The sequence below is a fragment of the Aureobasidium namibiae genome (genome assembly GCF_000721765.1).
Source record: "Aureobasidium namibiae CBS 147.97 unplaced genomic scaffold scaffold_9, whole genome shotgun sequence".
Taxonomy (NCBI): Eukaryota; Fungi; Ascomycota; class Dothideomycetes; order Dothideales; family Saccotheciaceae; genus Aureobasidium; species Aureobasidium namibiae.
This window is the reverse complement of record NW_013581200.1, coordinates 793884-809908: the sequence shown is the minus strand read 5'-3', so window position 1 is coordinate 809908 and position 16025 is coordinate 793884. Positions and strand designations below refer to the sequence as shown.

The following is a 16025-nucleotide window of genomic DNA, read 5'->3' as shown; positions in this document are numbered from 1 at the left end:
TCTGGCTGGTAACTAGTATGCTACACCATGAGACATGACAGTGTCCAGTCGTTAGAGCAAGACTGATCAACTACAGATGGATTCAAGATATGAGATCTGGTAACGATGAGTGGAAGTCTAAGATTGGATGTAGATGGTGGTCAAGCATGACCTGTTATCGGCTTGGGACCGTGACCAATCTCGGCAGTGATCGGCAAGAAGGTACGAGCGTCCTGCATGACAACCTTATCTAAAGCATACCCGTGACTTTCTTCCTCAGACACAGACACCCTCTCATGTGCTCGGGAATATAAGTATTGCCCTTCTCATCACAAATCATCCCCATCAATTATCACTCCATCATCATGGCTATTCTTCGGACTTGTACTGCACTTGCATGCGTTGCTGTTGCCGCATCGGCCAGACAACTTCCTCTTGTTGCAGATGATTCATACAACCCAGCACCTTCATCACCGATAGTCGTCAGCAATGGAACCAGCAATGGGACTGTCATCGATACCAAGAAACTTCAAGCAGATATCGACATCAACAAGCTGGTTGCTCGTGCTGAAGCACTTTCCAAAATTGCCGACCTCAGTCTCTCAGAGTATAACCACCCCACAAGAGTCATTGGCAGTCAAGGTGAGCATGGAACTATCAGTCTGCCATCAATATACTAAATTCACTCAGGACACCTTGGAACGGTCGACTACATCTACTCTGAACTATCCAAATTGGGCGACTACTACAACGTCACGAACCAGACTTTCCCAGCAGTTAGTGGTAACGTCTTCGAGTCTCGTCTCGTGGTCGGTTATGAAGTCCCCAAGTCGGCATCACCCATGTCTTTGACTCCACCAACCAAGCAACATGAACCTGTCTATGGAAAACTCCTTCTGGTTCCTAACGGAGGATGCTCGGCCAGCGACTTTTCTCGCAACATGACCGGCCACATTGCCTTGATCAAGCGTGGTACATGTTCTTTCGGTGACAAGTCAGCCAACGCTGGTAAAGCCGGAGCTGATGCTGCCATCATCTACAACAATGACAACAGCACACTCTCTGGTACCCTCGGCAGCCCCTCCCCGTATCACATTGCCACTTTTGGTGTCTCTGCCGCAGAAGCTGCACCTTGGGTCGCTGCGCTCCAGAACGGTACTACCGGACTTGACGCCATTGCTTACATTGACTCGACAGTTGACGAAATCATGACAACCAACGTCATTGCTCAGACAACTGCTGGAGATCCTGAGAATTGTGTTATGCTTGGTGGCCACAGTGACAGCGTTGCTGCCGGTCCTGGTATCAACGATGATGGCTCTGGTACCATCTCACTTCTTGAGATTGCCACTCAGCTCACCAAGTACGAGGTCAACAACTGTGTTCGCTTTGGTTGGTGGGCTGGAGAAGAGGAAGGTCTGCTCGGGTCAACCTACTATGCCGAACAGCTTTCTGCTGCTGAGAATCAGAAAATCCGCCTTTTCATGGATTACGATGCAAGTCCTCTCATGTCCTCCTTCAATCTGAAATGACTAACATGTGTCCAAAAGATGATGGCCAGCCCAAACGGTGTGTTCCAAATTTACAATAGTACCAATGGTCAGAATCCCGCTGGCTCCGGTGAGCTTCGCGTTCTCTACGAAGATTGGTACAAGGAGCAAGGTCTCAACTACACTTACATCGTTTTCGATGGTAGAAGTGATTACGTTGGCTTCCTCGACGCCGGTATTCCTAGCGGTGGTATTGCCACTGGTGCAGAGGGCATCAAGACCAAGGAAGAAGCAAGCATTTTCGGTGGTGAAGCTGGATCACAGTATGATCCTTGCTATCACGAGCTTTGCGACGACATTCACAACCTCGACTTGACTGAATGGGAAGCCAACACCAAGGTAAGCTAAAACCCGTGCTCTGAAGTTCTGTCTCCAACTGACAAAACTCTCAGCTCATCGCCCATTCTGTCGCCACCTATGCCAAGTCCTTCGATGGCTTCCCCAAGCGTGTCGCTGCTGTCGAGGAAAGATCGCTGTCGGGCTCGAAGAAGAGCACCCCTCAGTTCAAGTACAGAGGCAACGAGCTCATCATGTAGATTTCCGTTGTTTGACTTGACAGAAACCTAAAATACATTGCTTATGCTAAGCCAGCTTCATTCTTCTCATTCTCCCGGTCAAACATACTTTCCTTTTGTTCATCGGCAAGAGCATTGTAGCTATCAAGATATACAGGTGGGGAAGTTGTGGTATGACGCTGTAGGGTTGTTACTACCTTGTTACTATCATCCGCTATTGGTTGAATAATAAACAGCTTCACAAATCAAGAGAGCCATAACCTCATTCATACCCATCGTCCCGTATTGTTCTTCTCGTATTCATTCCAGGCTTATCTGGTGTTTCGTGCTCTGCCTGTTCATCGTCGCAATGGCTTTAATACTTATCGTGGGTTCGCCTTGATCATCTCGCCAAGCCATGAGTCATCTATCTCATCTCGTACTCAACTATACTTTAACTGTCAGATAAACCTCCCTGGAACCGAGGAGTTGACAAAGATGTCGAGCTACACGGAATCAGTAACGGCCATGAACCGCAGTATCGCGAGGGCTCAAAGCATACATCGCGAGCGCCAATTACTAGCACTACAAACCCTGTATCCCGGTCAAGGCTACTCGGTCGAAAACATAGCAGGATCGACCACAATCTTGTCGCCTCCAGCATTCGGTCGGAAACTCAATCACACTTACGAATTTGCTTTGGACGGAAAAGTCACGATCAAAGACCTGCGTAGAATCGAGGCAGCATGCGAGCGGAACGGCGGAACACCAGAATTGGACATGTGCGACTTTGCCGACAAGTCAGGGTTCGATTTGTTCTCGAATCATTACACAGTCACTGGGTCACAGTGCGAGTATCAGCAATCTCTTGCCGACTTCCAGCGTCTACCCTCATCCGGAGACACTATCAAGATTGATATAGTCGGCCCCGACGATCACGACACATTTGTCCAAGCATCTGTAGACGGATTTCGCAGTGGCGGTCGTCCAGAGGAGCTTCTCAAAGTTTGCGCAGAGAGTGCTGCCGCCCGTTCAGATACTATCTTGTTCTCAGCTTCGATAGCTGGTGAGATTGTCGGCACTGCCGCAATGGCCATGATCGAGACGGCAATTAGCAAGATTGTCGTTCTGTATTGCGATAGTTGTCTGCCGAGCGCCAGAGGTAGAGGTGTTCACAAAACCTTGCTTTTGGAAAGGCTTCGGGTTGCCAGAGACTGCGGGTTCGACCTGGCGTCCGCTACGGCAAGAGAGGGCTCGATCAGTGGAAGAAATATGGAGAAAGTCGGGTTCAAGATGGCATACTTCTGCAAGACCTATACTAAAACTTGTTGATCTCCACATTCCAAGCCCTCAACAGCGCGCTTCAGCTAAGCAACGAAGAACGCAATGAGCTTGATGTCCTCCGCCGCGAGAACCGAAGCCTCCGCAAAATCTTCTATAGCGAAACCGTTCTGTGCGATCTCCTCAATGTTCAGCAAACTATCGACAGCATCGCCAACCAAAACCTAGACAAATTCGCCCAGATGCAACTGCAACTCAAACAAATCGAGGATCTTTTGCTCAACCCTAGAGGCCAAACCATCGGTTCAGAGCAAGGAAAGCCCACCAAAGAGTCCCCCCTTCTCAATCAGGAACTCGGCAACAGGGAGTACATTGATTTCAACGAGGCAATCTCATCACTATCACCTCACCATGGAGTCAGACGATTCGTCTCCCGTGCTGCCAGCAAGATCTCGCACACTGCCTCCAACCTGATTCGTCCTACCAAGAAGACTGCCAACGAACCAGCCCCAGTATTTCCCAGCCATCCTGCTCTCTGCCGCGATATATGACCGGCGAAATTCACAACCACGCTCGACTAACGACATGTTCACAACCGGCAATCCTCCACTCATCAATTCCGCAAGACTCAATCTGCGGTGACGATCAAAAACGGCCCCTCGCAGCTCCAGTCACGGCGTATCAGGCACCTGCAGCAATTCATACACACTCCCACTTTCCTCGAGTGCCGACTCCACTCTCTCCATGATAGCAAGAACCTTTTCCTCTTCCAATCTTCTTCCCACAATCTGTACTGCAACAGGCAAGCCATGCAATTTGATCGCATTATAATGCTTGTAAGCTCCCCTCGCTACTCCATTATCGTCCACTACGAAATCCTCGGGAAGTAAATCCTCGCGAGCATTCACCTTGGTAACGGGCAAAACACCACAAGTGTAGTCCAGCAGATTGAACAAGAACGTGTATCCGCAAGAAGCAACTGCATCTTTCATACCTCCATGCGGAACAGCTGGTGTAGCGTTAGGAGGAGTAAGCATAAAATCCATGCCCTCTTGCTCATTCCACCAGTCGAACCAGAAGTTCTTGAAGGACTCGCGTTGATAGACCAATTGCCAGTTCCCGTATGCGGATTTTTCGTGTAGAGATTCAAGCAGACGAGCCCAGACTGTATCGCGGCGGATGTAACGGACATATTTGACGTATAGCCAGCGCAGGGGAGAAGGTAGACCCATCCAGAATGACAGTTGAGCGGCTCCGGCATCGTTGGTCTCGCCTCGGGAGAAGAAGCGGGAGTAGGTTCGTGTGCCTTCTGCGTTGAGGAGCTGCGATGCGATGGCTAGAGCATCGAGAGGTGCGTATGGTGCAGTGGGGAGAGTGAGGTCGAATACATCGTGATCTTGCTGTTTGAGCGCATCGACGGTGGTCTGTAGAGCTCGGGCACAAGCAGGGGAGGGCTTGACAACACCATCAGTTCTCATGACACCAATTCTGAATCTTTTCTTCTCCTTGAATTTCTCATAGGCATCCTGTCTCCAAGCAAGTCGATGCACACTCTGATCATATTTCCAAGGCTTACATTGGATCAGGCTCTTCGTGAAGTAAACCAGATCGCCCAGTGTGCGTGCCATAGGTGAGAATACAGAGGGAATCCCTTCTTGACCAGGCATCGAAGTGTCCACACCGTACTTGGGCCAACGTCCAGTCGAGCATCTGAGAGAAAAGCAGCCAGAAAAATGGGCAGGCGCACGCACAGATCCAGCAACATCAGATCCAATACCGATCCTCGAGCCGCCGAACGCAAGTATGGCACCTTCACCTCCAGTACTGCCACCAGGACTGTAATCTTTGTTGTGAGGATTCGTGCAGCGACCCCAGACATCGTTCGTGCTCTCAAAACTCAACAGAGTAATTGGTAGAGCGGTTTTGACATGAGGCACGGCTCCAGCATCCTTGAGTAAACGCACAATAGCACCATCCTTGGCATGAGGCTTGAAACACTTGCCCGAGTACCCCACAGAAGCGTCAAAGCCATTGACGATGATAGAATCCTTGAGTGAGACCGGTATACCAGCCAGTGGACCCTCGAGATTCACATTGCCATCGTTGATCCAGTCTTCGGCTTCCGGAAACATGATTTCAGTAACACAATTCGTGGCATGTTGTGCTCTGACAGCAGCTTTGCCATAAGCACGGAGAATGTCGATGGGCGATTTGACCGAGTTCTGCACATCCTCGACCAATTCCTCGATGGGTGCATTCAGAATTGAGCGTTCCGAGGATGAGATGGCTGATTTATATACACTTGGTAGATTCGCTATGCGAGAAGCACGTTCATCTTGCTTCCGTTGACTGGAAGATATATCTTCAGCTAGACTCTGTAGGCCTGGATGATGGTGACTTACCATATCTGTCGATGCTTGGAAGACCCAAAAGACCACATGGTGTTTGGGAATATGATTCGAGAACGAACTACTTGACTTTAAAATATTCAAGAAGCAAACTGTCAATGTCCAGCTGTCTGTGAGGTATATGAAGGAAGATAAGAGGACTCAAGACACCCTTGTACTCCGAGGTCGACAGGCTATCATCAAGGCGGGGTTCGGATAGACTTGCCGCGTTTGGCTTGGTCTCGATAACGGCTTAAGCTTCCATTTTGAGGAGCATACACCTCGAAGCAGTAGGTATATCGAGCAGACGGTACAGCGTGTATTGCGCAAATTTGAACGTGATTAAACATGTCTACGTCTCAATCGTAGTCTATTCGTAACATTTGAGGATGTAGCAGGAACCGACAACCCCATTCTCCAAGCTCAGCCACATCAAGTTGGCCAGCAAACTCCTTGCCTGCCCCAGAATAAAAATATGGTTTTCCAGTCCAGGCGATACTCCAGACTCGCAGCTCGCCAACTATGCTCAGTTTCTGACTCAGGCGAGAAGCCCGAACAATAGTAGGAGACGCCGCTCATGGTCATCAACTTTTCATCCCATTGAGATGGATAGACTTGACGGCCAGGACGAACAAAACTCTCTGGGTATGGAGTCGTGTCCCACCACTCAGGAGAGACCACTGGATGACGGGGACGACTTTGAGTAATATCCTCCATGGCAGAGAGGAGACTGTCAGACATGGTAGTAAAATGAAAAAGCGGTGAGTCGTCATAGTCCTAGTTGATACCACCAGCCTCACCCTCACGCTTCATCTCGCCTTCCACGTCTTCTGCCTCGCGTTCTTGACGACCCTCTTCTTTTGCTTCGGCAGTGGAGTCACCCATCTCTACATCTTCAGTGGCTGCTGCGGTTGTTGTTTCAGCGACTGCAGGTTCTGGTGGTGGTGTGGCGGTAGGTCCTGCGCCCGCTTGTGTGTTGTTTGCGTTGGGAGCATTTGCCGGTGGTTCGACAGCAGCGTCATCATCACCCATCTCGACATCCTCAGGCTCAGCTACAGGAGCTTGTGCAGTAGTTGACGCTGCCTTAGGTGGCGAACGTGCTCGTTGTGTTCCGTTGCTGGCGACCTCCTCACCAAGAGCAGGCTGTACTGCATGGGGATCTTCAGATGCCTTGGCAGCCATGATTGCTTCACCTACAGCAGCGTTGGCCTCCTGTGCTTTTTCAACAACCATTTGGTCGGCTTGGGCTGCTACGGGTGGAAGTGTCGTGTCAATAGGAGTGGCGGCCCCCGACTCAATAGGACCTTCAGCTGTATCTGCAAAGGGATTTTTGTGGTCGGTAATCTTCATTCGCTGCCGATCTGCGCCAGGTTGTTTCTTGACACCAAGCAACGCATCCATCTCTTCATCATCAGAATCTTCAAACTCATCATCACGCTCAATACGAGCGTCCCACTTACGTTCGGTGTATCGAGAATCGGGGTTTTCGTCGTCATCCTTGTCGTCGAGGCGTTGTTCGCGTTCGTCTAGATCCTCAGTATCTCCTTCGTTGTCTGGGTCATTCTCGTTTGGTTGCACAACAAGTGGTGAGCGTGGTACGTCGGTCATTTGAACACTAGGAGCAAATCTCGTGCGTGACAAATTCTCAAAGACTTGCAGCTTGATCTTCTCGAGGTATTCCGGGCTGTTTGCGTTGTCCATGTTGGAAGGACGGACATCAAGTTCGAAATCGGGCGAATAATATTCGTAGTAGTCGGTGTAGGGTAGCTCGGGACCCATTTCTTGACCAACCAGTTGACCAGTCTCATAAGCCCACGTACGAGCGACGTTACGCATTGTGTAACCACCACCTCCAAGAACCAAGGTAGGAAGGTTGAAGCTCTTGACGTATTTCACGCAGTTAGCGTGACCGCGCATGGACAAGTTGAAGCAACCAAGACGATCTCCACTCAGCGAGTCACCACCGCACTGCAGAACGACAGCATCAGGACGGAAGAACTCCATGATTTTGGCAATGATGGGCTCGAAGACGCTCTTGTATGCGACATCGTCCATACCGTCGCGTAGGGGGAAGTTGACAGCGTAGTTTTTGCCGTTGCCGACACCGATATCGCGCAGTTCACCAGTACCAGGAAAGTACTCTCCGTATTTGTGGAAGGAGGCGGTCATGACGCGGTCGGTAGAGTAAAAGGCTTCTTCGACACCATCACCGTGGTGGACATCGATATCGATGTAGAGAACGCGCGACTTGAATCTGAGAAGCTCGATGATGCCGAGAACAATGTCGTTGATGTAACAGAAACCACTGGCTTCACTCTTCTTTGCGTGATGCAAACCTCCAGCCCAGTTGACAGCGACGTCGCATTTTTGACGGTTGAGACGAGCGGCACCTTCCATACTGCCACCAGCACTGATACCGCAGTATTCGAATAGACCATCAAAGACGGGACAATCATCACCGACGTTGTATTTTCCTTGCTCTTTCGCGTAGCTGTCCATGTTGTCCGGGGTGACTTTTGAAAGGAAGTCGACGTATTCATCTGTGTGGAATTGGGTCATTTCGTATTTAGAGGCAGGCTTGGCTCGCTGGGACATGGTTAGTATGTTGGAGTTGTGACGCGACAAGTATGGTGATGGCGCACGTAGATTTCCATCTTTTTGTACAAGCCGTAATTCATAATCAGACTGTGGGCCATTCGAATACGGTGAGGCTTCATGGGATGACCAGCGTTGTAGGCATAGTTTCCGACATCAGAGTCGTAGAAGTAGGCGACTTTTTTGGGTTGAGCACCATTGGCGGCGCGAGGAGGGTCCAGAGGAGGACCATACTGGGCCGAGTTGGCCATGGCTTCGATTCGGTGCTAGTGTAAAGCGATTCTGCCGAGCGTGTATCTGGAGAAAAATGTAGATCGTATCGATTGAGTGGTGCGCAGATGGTATGAGTAGAAGAATGAGACGTGATCGATCTAGGCGAAGTGGATTGGTATAGAAGGTGGACGGAGCAGGGTGATCTTCGACTTCCGAAGCTTGGGGAAGGTGCAAACACCTCAAACAGCAGAAAGTTGCAGCGAGAGAGCAGGAGCAAACAAGCCAAACATTTCGAGGAACTCACGGTCGGAGGTCGGGGGTCGGCGTTGAGTTGGAGCTCCCGTCGCTGGCGCATCATCGTGAACAGTCGCCGTCCGAGCTGCTTCCATCACTCGCAATCAACAATTCCATCTTCCTGTCGCCATCCACCAATCCATCACCCCATCTCGCGCTTGCCTCACATCCATCTGCTGCGCACACACTGAAAGAGAAGGAACAAAAACACACACTCACAACACACAACCATGGACCGACTCTCGCGAATGCTGGCCGCCGCCCAAGGCATGGGAGGCGGTGCTGGTATGCAGCAAGACGGCAACGTCGTCGACAACTCTGAAACCGTCTACATCTCATCTCTCGCCCTCCTCAAGATGTTGCGTCACGGAAGAGCTGGTGTGCCTATGGAAGTCATGGGTCTGATGTTGGGTGAATTCGTCGATGACTACACCGTCCGCGTCGTTGATGTCTTTGCCATGCCTCAAAGCGGTACTGGTGTCTCGGTCGAAGCTGTCGACCCTGTCTTTCAAACAAAGATGATGGATATGCTGCGTCAGACTGGTCGTCCCGAAACTGTCGTCGGCTGGTACCACTCACATCCTGGTTTCGGCTGTTGGTTGTCTAGCGTCGATATCAACACTCAACAATCCTTCGAACAACTCACTCCCCGCGCCGTCGCCGTTGTCATCGATCCCATCCAATCCGTCAAGGGCAAGGTCGTCATCGATGCCTTCCGCCTGATCAACCCTCAAACGCTTATGCTAGGTCAAGAGCCTCGCCAAACCACTTCGAACGTTGGTCACCTCAACAAGCCTTCCATCCAAGCCTTGATTCACGGCCTCAATCGCCACTACTACAGTATTGCTGTCGGTTACCTCAAGGGTCGTGGTGGTGCTTCTGGAAACGGTGCTTCATCAGCCGTCGCTGGTGGCTCGCAAGTCGGTGGAGAAGAAGCTATGCTAATGAACCTACACAAGAGCGTCTGGACAGAAGCCCTGACCATGCCTGACTTCAAGGCCGAGGGAGACCGCACATTGGAGAAGCTCAACAAACTCGTCAGCTTGGCAGAGGGTTACGAGAAGCGTGTCAAGGAAGAGACGGAGCTGACTAAGGATCAACTACGCACAAGATACGTCGGCAAGGTTGACCCCAAGAAGCGTATGTTAATTCATCAGCCAACTCCAGCTCGCAGACTAACAAAACCACAGACATTGAAACTCTCGGCCAAGATCTCCTCGAAGACAACATCGTCTCAGTGTCGCGTCAAATGATTGACAAGGAGGCCTCGGTACCATCAGCCTGCCGCATAGAGGCTGTTGATGATGACGTCGATGGTATGGCTGTCGATCAAACCGCATAGATTGCGGAGCGTCTCAGAGGCCAATTGAATCAATCGCCTATCCCCAAGACAAAACAATGTCTTTGACAAGCACGCCGACAGAGTTAGTCAAACCGCCCATCAAAGTTTGCCACTTCTAGGATGAGGACCACTGAGTCGACGACCAACCTTGCAAGCATATCACAAAGCAGTCGTGAGATGAATAGGCATGAAGGTCAAGATGCCGGAAATGAGCAGGTGTACAATTAACATGCGCAACGAATGCAAAGAACAATTTCGACCCCTTTTCTCCATATTCCTCTTTTTGAACTATCTTGACAAGCTATCCTGCCGATGCACTGATAACAACACGATAGAGCTCCAAGCTACCCTTACCAAGCATACAGATCATCACCTTGCTCTTGCCGTTCATCTAGAACCACATTTACACGCACAACTGTATTTCTCCAAACACTCGATGAAACAAGTCATTACCCGAATCTGCACAACAACACCATCAATACTTCACTTTATACACTACTCCCTTCCAGCTGCTTCCCAACAATCACAGGCTTCTGACGGTTAGTGTAGCAGAATGCCACACCAGATTCAGCGAGAGCGAAATGAAGTCTTATTGAGTCGTGGGATCGCTGTTCGTGTCACTAACGAAATTCAATCATTCTGCTAAGGATGCGTCAACTTTTTGCAGGTATGTGCTATCAGAGAAATATCAGGGCAAGACGATGAACGACTAGATTACAACTCGGTAGTTAACAATGGCTGGGATCATAATCCTCCTCTTTCTATTTTTGGACACTCTGCTCCTTCCAGTACTGAGTTCGTCAAGGCTATGCAGCGCCATATGTCTGGTGACCATGCTCTCTCATTGTGTTGTTTGCATCGGCACCAGGCATCAACACCTCTCTGGCCTCCTCGGCCTCTTCCTCCAAGTCATCCCTCTCGATAGACCTAGACTGATACCAGACGTAGCCAACCAGCAAAACACCAACCGCGAATGCAGTAGAGAGCAGAATGATGTTAACAGGGACTGGGTTGTTGTTGAAAGCATGATGGGTAAGTGCATCCAATCCTTGAGCCGAAAAGTTGAACAGACCAGCGAGACAAATGATGAGACCGTAAACCTTGCCAAAGGTAGCAAACCCAAAGACCTTGGCAGAGTAGTCCGATACAGCTGTGTAGTACAGGGGACGGTAGATGACGAAGAGAATGATATTAGCATATGCGGATGCAGTGTTGGGAATAACTCCGAGGACTCCAATCGTTGTCGCAATGGTTACCAGAAGGGTGAGTGTGAACACTGTGCTCGTGTGATCAAGAACAAGACCGATGAAAGGAACGGCAACAACACCGCCGAGAGGGAGCGCAATATCGAAGAAGGCGTTGATGTTCTCGGCTTTTCCAGGACCAACCAGATAGGAATATTGAGTGCGGATGGTGGCGACGAAGTAGTTGATTCTGGTCATCTGGATGATAGTGAACAGAGCAATGAGGATGAACCATGGTGTCATGATCTGCTTCAGCGCAGGCTTTCCATGCAAAACACCCCAGACACCGCTTATCGTTTCGACTTGTTGTTGCTGAGCTTGCTGATCCTCGGCGCCCTTCGTGCCCAATAATTCGGTAATCTCGCTGACTATGGACTCGCGACGTTCTTGACGAAGCTGAGCACGTTCCTCATTACTGATTTCGAGATCTGAGTCTGAGTCTGCTAATGGTTCCTCGGCTTGCTGAACCAATTCACCAACGGTTTTGTAGCTGTTGGATGGCATGAGGAAAATTTGAGCTATGAGGATCAAGGCGGGTACAGCCAGGTAAATCAAGAAGAATTTCTTGGTGCTGAAGCTTCTGTCGGTGGCTTGAAAAATGAGGCGATAGACAAGAAAGACGGCAGAGCTGGTATCAAAGGCACCAGTCAACAGCGCGAGAATCGTGCCCGAATGCTTGGGGAAAGTGTTCGAAAGTTGGAAGCTTGAGATGAAGATGAAAGGTCCACCAAGAGCGAGGAAGAAGTAACCAGGAATCCAAAGGTCGACACTTCCACGATGGTCCCAAGCAAAGGCCAGAAGAGCAGATCCGATAGCAAGAAGAAAGCAGCCGATGATACCAGCAACTCTGGGTCCATAGCGATCCAAGATGGTTCCAACAGGTAAAGCGCAAACGTTTGTGCTGACAGCGGCGACAGTGAACATCAAGTTGAGTCTCAACTCTTGTTCGTAGCAAACCCATACGCCCTCTTCAATCTCTTTAGGTGTGCATCGCTCGGCATAGACACCTTGTTCTGCAAGGGATTAGCTGAAGTCGACAAAATCGTTCATACAGATCACATACCTATCAGAACAGGCTTGATAGCAGCATATCCAAATACTACTCCAGCAGCGAACAAGCAATACACACAAGCAACAGCAACTTGAGCTATCCTCTTGATCTTGCTGACCTCAAACGCGGCAACGGGTTCCTCATGTGCAACGTTCGGAACCCAGCTACCGACAGGATTAAAACTCAGTTTTCGACGTTCGGAACCTGTAGGTGAAGACGCTCTAGCAGCCAAGTCATTCGGAGTAGTCGTATTCCAGTGATCTCGTAAGGTCTCCATACTGCTTCTTCGTTCGAATAGCGACATCTTTTCGAGCAATCCAGGACTTTTGTATCGATGGCTGGTACAATATATGCTGACGTAAAACTATCGCAATGGTTCGTTTCCCCGCAAAGGATGAGAGCACGCGATCAATTCGTCGTTGTTTAGCGAGTCAGGTTAGGCGCGTAGGATGATGGACAGATGACCACAGGTCGAGATGCGAAGATGGAGGAATTGTTTGCGCAAAGGCTGCGACTACATGTTTATGAGATGGTTTATTGAAAGGGAATTTTTCGGCAACGGATCCTGCAAGCTGAATCCACAGTTGTGGTTCTACAAATGGATAGAGCGCGATAAGAAGCAGTTTCCCAGCTGCATGAGCAATTTCAACCAATCGGATCTCGCCGACGCTTAACAGTTTGACTCGATAGAAACTCGTGGGGCTTTTTGTTCTTGTACAATCGACAACAATTCGTGGTTTCTATTAGGAGTTGTCTTGTATATGCGCCTATCTGCTTCATCATTGTCCGTACTGACCCGTCGCAATGCGAGAATGATGATAACGACTGTGAAGCGATGATCGCTCTATACCGAGAGAAAGAATGAAGGAAAGAACAGTGCACACAAAAAAGAAGAAATCACATCTCCGCGCGCAAAGCGCCCATCTCCGACTCAACAAAGTATGCCGTCGCAGCAATTTTTTCACAAGGGAGATATACGGGGTCTGGCCCTCCATTCGATTCGCGCCTTGTGGATCGTATCTCCGGTTGATGTGACCTTAGTCGATGAGGTCGCTCAAGCAGCTTCGATCTTCTTAGGAAGCAGACCAGCTCTCTTGCTCTTGAACCACAAAGTTGGCAGCAAGATGCATGAGCATGAGAAAAGAATGCTAAAAGATCGACTGTTAACCGAAGGGTCATCGTTTTAGGAATGAGCAAAGACTTACCAAAGTGCAATGCACAATCCCCAGATTGCCTTGGTCTCGAGACAATTGAGTTTAGTGGAGCCAGCCCAGACATACAGACCGATACTGCCACCTTGCTTGACATTCTGCACCAGACTTTGCAGCCAGGAAGCAGCGCCTGCGGCATCGATCTTGCTGTCTGCAGTGGCAATGGCAAAACAGTTCAGCAGACTAAGTGGTTTGCCGAGAGTGACTGAAACAATGACGAAGGCAAGGAGAAGAAGACTGTCAATACCAGTCATGATAAACAAGCCCAAGTTTGCTTGAGCCATATAGAATGGGACGCTGATCAGAGTGTACAGCGTTGCGATGCAGGTCTATGTCTGGATTAGCGCTGCTCGAAGAAATATCAAAGGATCGGATCACATACGATACTCAAAGTTCCGACAATTTCTCTTGGAGGCTCAATGCCCACACTGTTGATTGCGGCCACGAAGTTTGCAGTCAAACCGACGATGCCGACCATTGCAACCAGACTCAATCCTCTGATGCAGAGAAAGGTCTCGCTGAGCGGGAGAGCACCGTAGCTTGGAACGGGCATCTTGATCAAGTTCGTTGACGAAGTAGGGTGATAAAGGTAGGAAGCAGTGCAAATGACCGACCGGCGGCTGTCAAAAGGTCGAATCGAGGATGCCGCAAGAGATGAAACTCCAAGAGAAATGCAGGAAGAGCAGAGATGATATGCTGAGAAAACAGAAGCAGAAGAAGAGAATATGCTGTTGTTGTTGGATTGTCTGAGACCGAGAACAAAGACAGCAAAACAAAGGTCTTAAGTACTGCCTTTTTCCACAACACAGCCCACTCGACCTGCAAATCTCAGACATGCTATCCTTGTCTCTTGTTATCTTGATTCATCTCGTCTGAAGAGGTGTAACACGCTGTCTCTCTTCAGTTAACGCTGTCTCGTCCAATAGGGTGTGGTCTTGGCACGGCGCGTAAATATAGCGACTTCCTTTTTGCTTGCGACAAAAAATGGACACGCCATTCGAACAACCTGGACACCTGCATTCCAGGTTTCTTGCATGTCGAAAAGATCTGCTGCAGTTGTGGTGGAAGGTTGTAGACGGGTGGATGTTTCGGAAGTCGATCCCAGTCGAGGCGCTGGACGGATGTTTGCTATGTACCTGGACTATTGACAACCGACTGGCAGTGCGCCAATCGAATCCTAAATTTCCCCAGCGTCCGAGAATAGGACACTCTTCGGTTGAGATCGCGATCATCTTTGATTCTTTTGTTTCGAATCGAATCCGGAACCATGAAGCTATACTGAGCCAGGGTAACCCAGACAACAGAACTGCATCATCTCCTGACGGTCAGTATGAGCTGATCTGGTTGTTTCTTGTGTATGAGCTTATGTTTCGATGCCTCTCAGATGCTCAACAGAGCGCCGTCTGGGTAGTTTGCAGATGTTGAGGTTTTGGACTTGTTCCTCGTCAGATTTTATGTTCTGGGTTAGAACTTAAAAGTCTCACGTCTTCGTTGTCTGTTATCGAGCCAGGTATGTTAGGCGCCAAGTGACAGAAAAATGCATCTCATTTATCAAATCATGCCGAGAGTAGAAAAGTAACTCGCAGACTACGGCCGTTATGGAAACCCAGTAACTAGCAGAGCAAAAAAGCAATGACCCAGCATTTCTCCCCAACAGCACCCCTTGAACGCCCTCAAACAAACAAGCTACCCTCGCTATCAACATCAGTCTCTGGTCTCATCGTGAACTTGCGCCAGTCGATTGCCTTTATCGAAACTGCAACCATCCATCACTGAACCAGGGACGAGCAAACCCGCTCGTCTACTATCATTGTCAATAACCAGTATGACTGCTGACAGGTCCATACGTCGTCAATGGCCAGAGTCCATCGCCGATCAAGGGCAAAGGTGCACTACCGTCTCCTACAGGCATGACGCTGCTAGGATCCACACCAGGAGGCTTCTGACCCAGTGCCAACAATGCAGTTGCGTTCTGCATGTCGAAATTGGGATAGCCAGTGCCCATGATACCAAGCATGTCATGGGTGAAGTGACGCCAAGCGACAGGACCCATCATCATCTGCTGGGGTTGTTGTTGAGGCGTGATTGCTGCTGCAGTAGTCACGGTGGTGGTAGGAGAAGCGTAGCTATTGTTTGGCGAAGGAGATGTGAAGGCTTGGAAGAGTTGTTGAGTCGTCTGATCGTGAGGAGCCATCTGTTGGGGCACGTTCTGGTTGTGATTGTGGTTTGTTTGATGCAAAGCGTGGCCAGCATTGTGGGCGGCGAGCTGAGCAGTAAGGTCGGACTTGATGTCGTCGCCATTGGTGTAAGCACTGCTGTCGACGAAGCCGGGATACGCGGGTGCTGAGGCACCTGATGGATCAGGGTATGCGAAGCCGTTGGTC

The 16025-nt window shown here is 49.7% G+C and overlaps 7 protein-coding genes across 7 annotated transcripts; 3 read left to right on the top strand and 4 right to left on the bottom strand.

Annotated features, from left to right (window-relative positions):
* Window positions 1-344: 344 nt before the first annotated feature.
* Window positions 345-2065, top strand: M436DRAFT_47267 (Zn-dependent exopeptidase; the record flags this gene model as incomplete). Its single annotated transcript, XM_013571557.1, has 4 exons — window positions 345-621; window positions 670-1489; window positions 1541-1868; window positions 1922-2065. The coding sequence occupies 4 exons, from the start codon at window positions 345-347 to the stop codon at window positions 2063-2065; spliced, it is 1569 nt and encodes a 522-aa protein (XP_013427011.1).
* Window positions 2066-2551: 486 nt separating this feature from the next.
* M436DRAFT_47598 (uncharacterized protein) lies at window positions 2552-3355 on the top strand (the record flags this gene model as incomplete). The annotated part of the gene is made up of 1 exon (XM_013571616.1): window positions 2552-3355. The coding sequence occupies one exon, from the start codon at window positions 2552-2554 to the stop codon at window positions 3353-3355; it is 804 nt and encodes a 267-aa protein (XP_013427070.1).
* A 620-nt stretch (window positions 3356-3975) lies between these two features.
* M436DRAFT_82300 (amidase signature enzyme) lies at window positions 3976-5744 on the bottom strand (the record flags this gene model as incomplete). Its single annotated transcript, XM_013571843.1, has 2 exons — window positions 3976-5653; window positions 5707-5744. The coding sequence occupies 2 exons, from the start codon at window positions 5742-5744 to the stop codon at window positions 3976-3978; spliced, it is 1716 nt and encodes a 571-aa protein (XP_013427297.1).
* A 724-nt stretch (window positions 5745-6468) lies between these two features.
* On the bottom strand, window positions 6469-8537 carry M436DRAFT_47293 (uncharacterized protein; the record flags this gene model as incomplete). Its single annotated transcript, XM_013571561.1, has 2 exons — window positions 6469-8277; window positions 8334-8537. The coding sequence occupies 2 exons, from the start codon at window positions 8535-8537 to the stop codon at window positions 6469-6471; spliced, it is 2013 nt and encodes a 670-aa protein (XP_013427015.1).
* Window positions 8538-9023: 486 nt separating this feature from the next.
* Window positions 9024-10135, top strand: M436DRAFT_47377 (26S proteasome regulatory subunit; the record flags this gene model as incomplete). The annotated part of the gene is made up of 3 exons (XM_013571580.1): window positions 9024-9657; window positions 9715-9933; window positions 9984-10135. The coding sequence occupies 3 exons, from the start codon at window positions 9024-9026 to the stop codon at window positions 10133-10135; spliced, it is 1005 nt and encodes a 334-aa protein (XP_013427034.1).
* Window positions 10136-10941: 806 nt separating this feature from the next.
* On the bottom strand, window positions 10942-12734 carry M436DRAFT_73174 (MFS general substrate transporter; the record flags this gene model as incomplete). Its single annotated transcript, XM_013571842.1, has 2 exons — window positions 10942-12392; window positions 12443-12734. The coding sequence occupies 2 exons, from the start codon at window positions 12732-12734 to the stop codon at window positions 10942-10944; spliced, it is 1743 nt and encodes a 580-aa protein (XP_013427296.1).
* A 750-nt stretch (window positions 12735-13484) lies between these two features.
* On the bottom strand, window positions 13485-14194 carry M436DRAFT_82296 (uncharacterized protein; the record flags this gene model as incomplete). Its single annotated transcript, XM_013571841.1, has 3 exons — window positions 13485-13578; window positions 13636-13970; window positions 14024-14194. 3 exons carry the CDS (start codon window positions 14192-14194, stop codon window positions 13485-13487), a joined length of 600 nt encoding a protein of 199 aa, XP_013427295.1.
* Between the last annotated feature and the right edge of the window lie 1831 nt (window positions 14195-16025).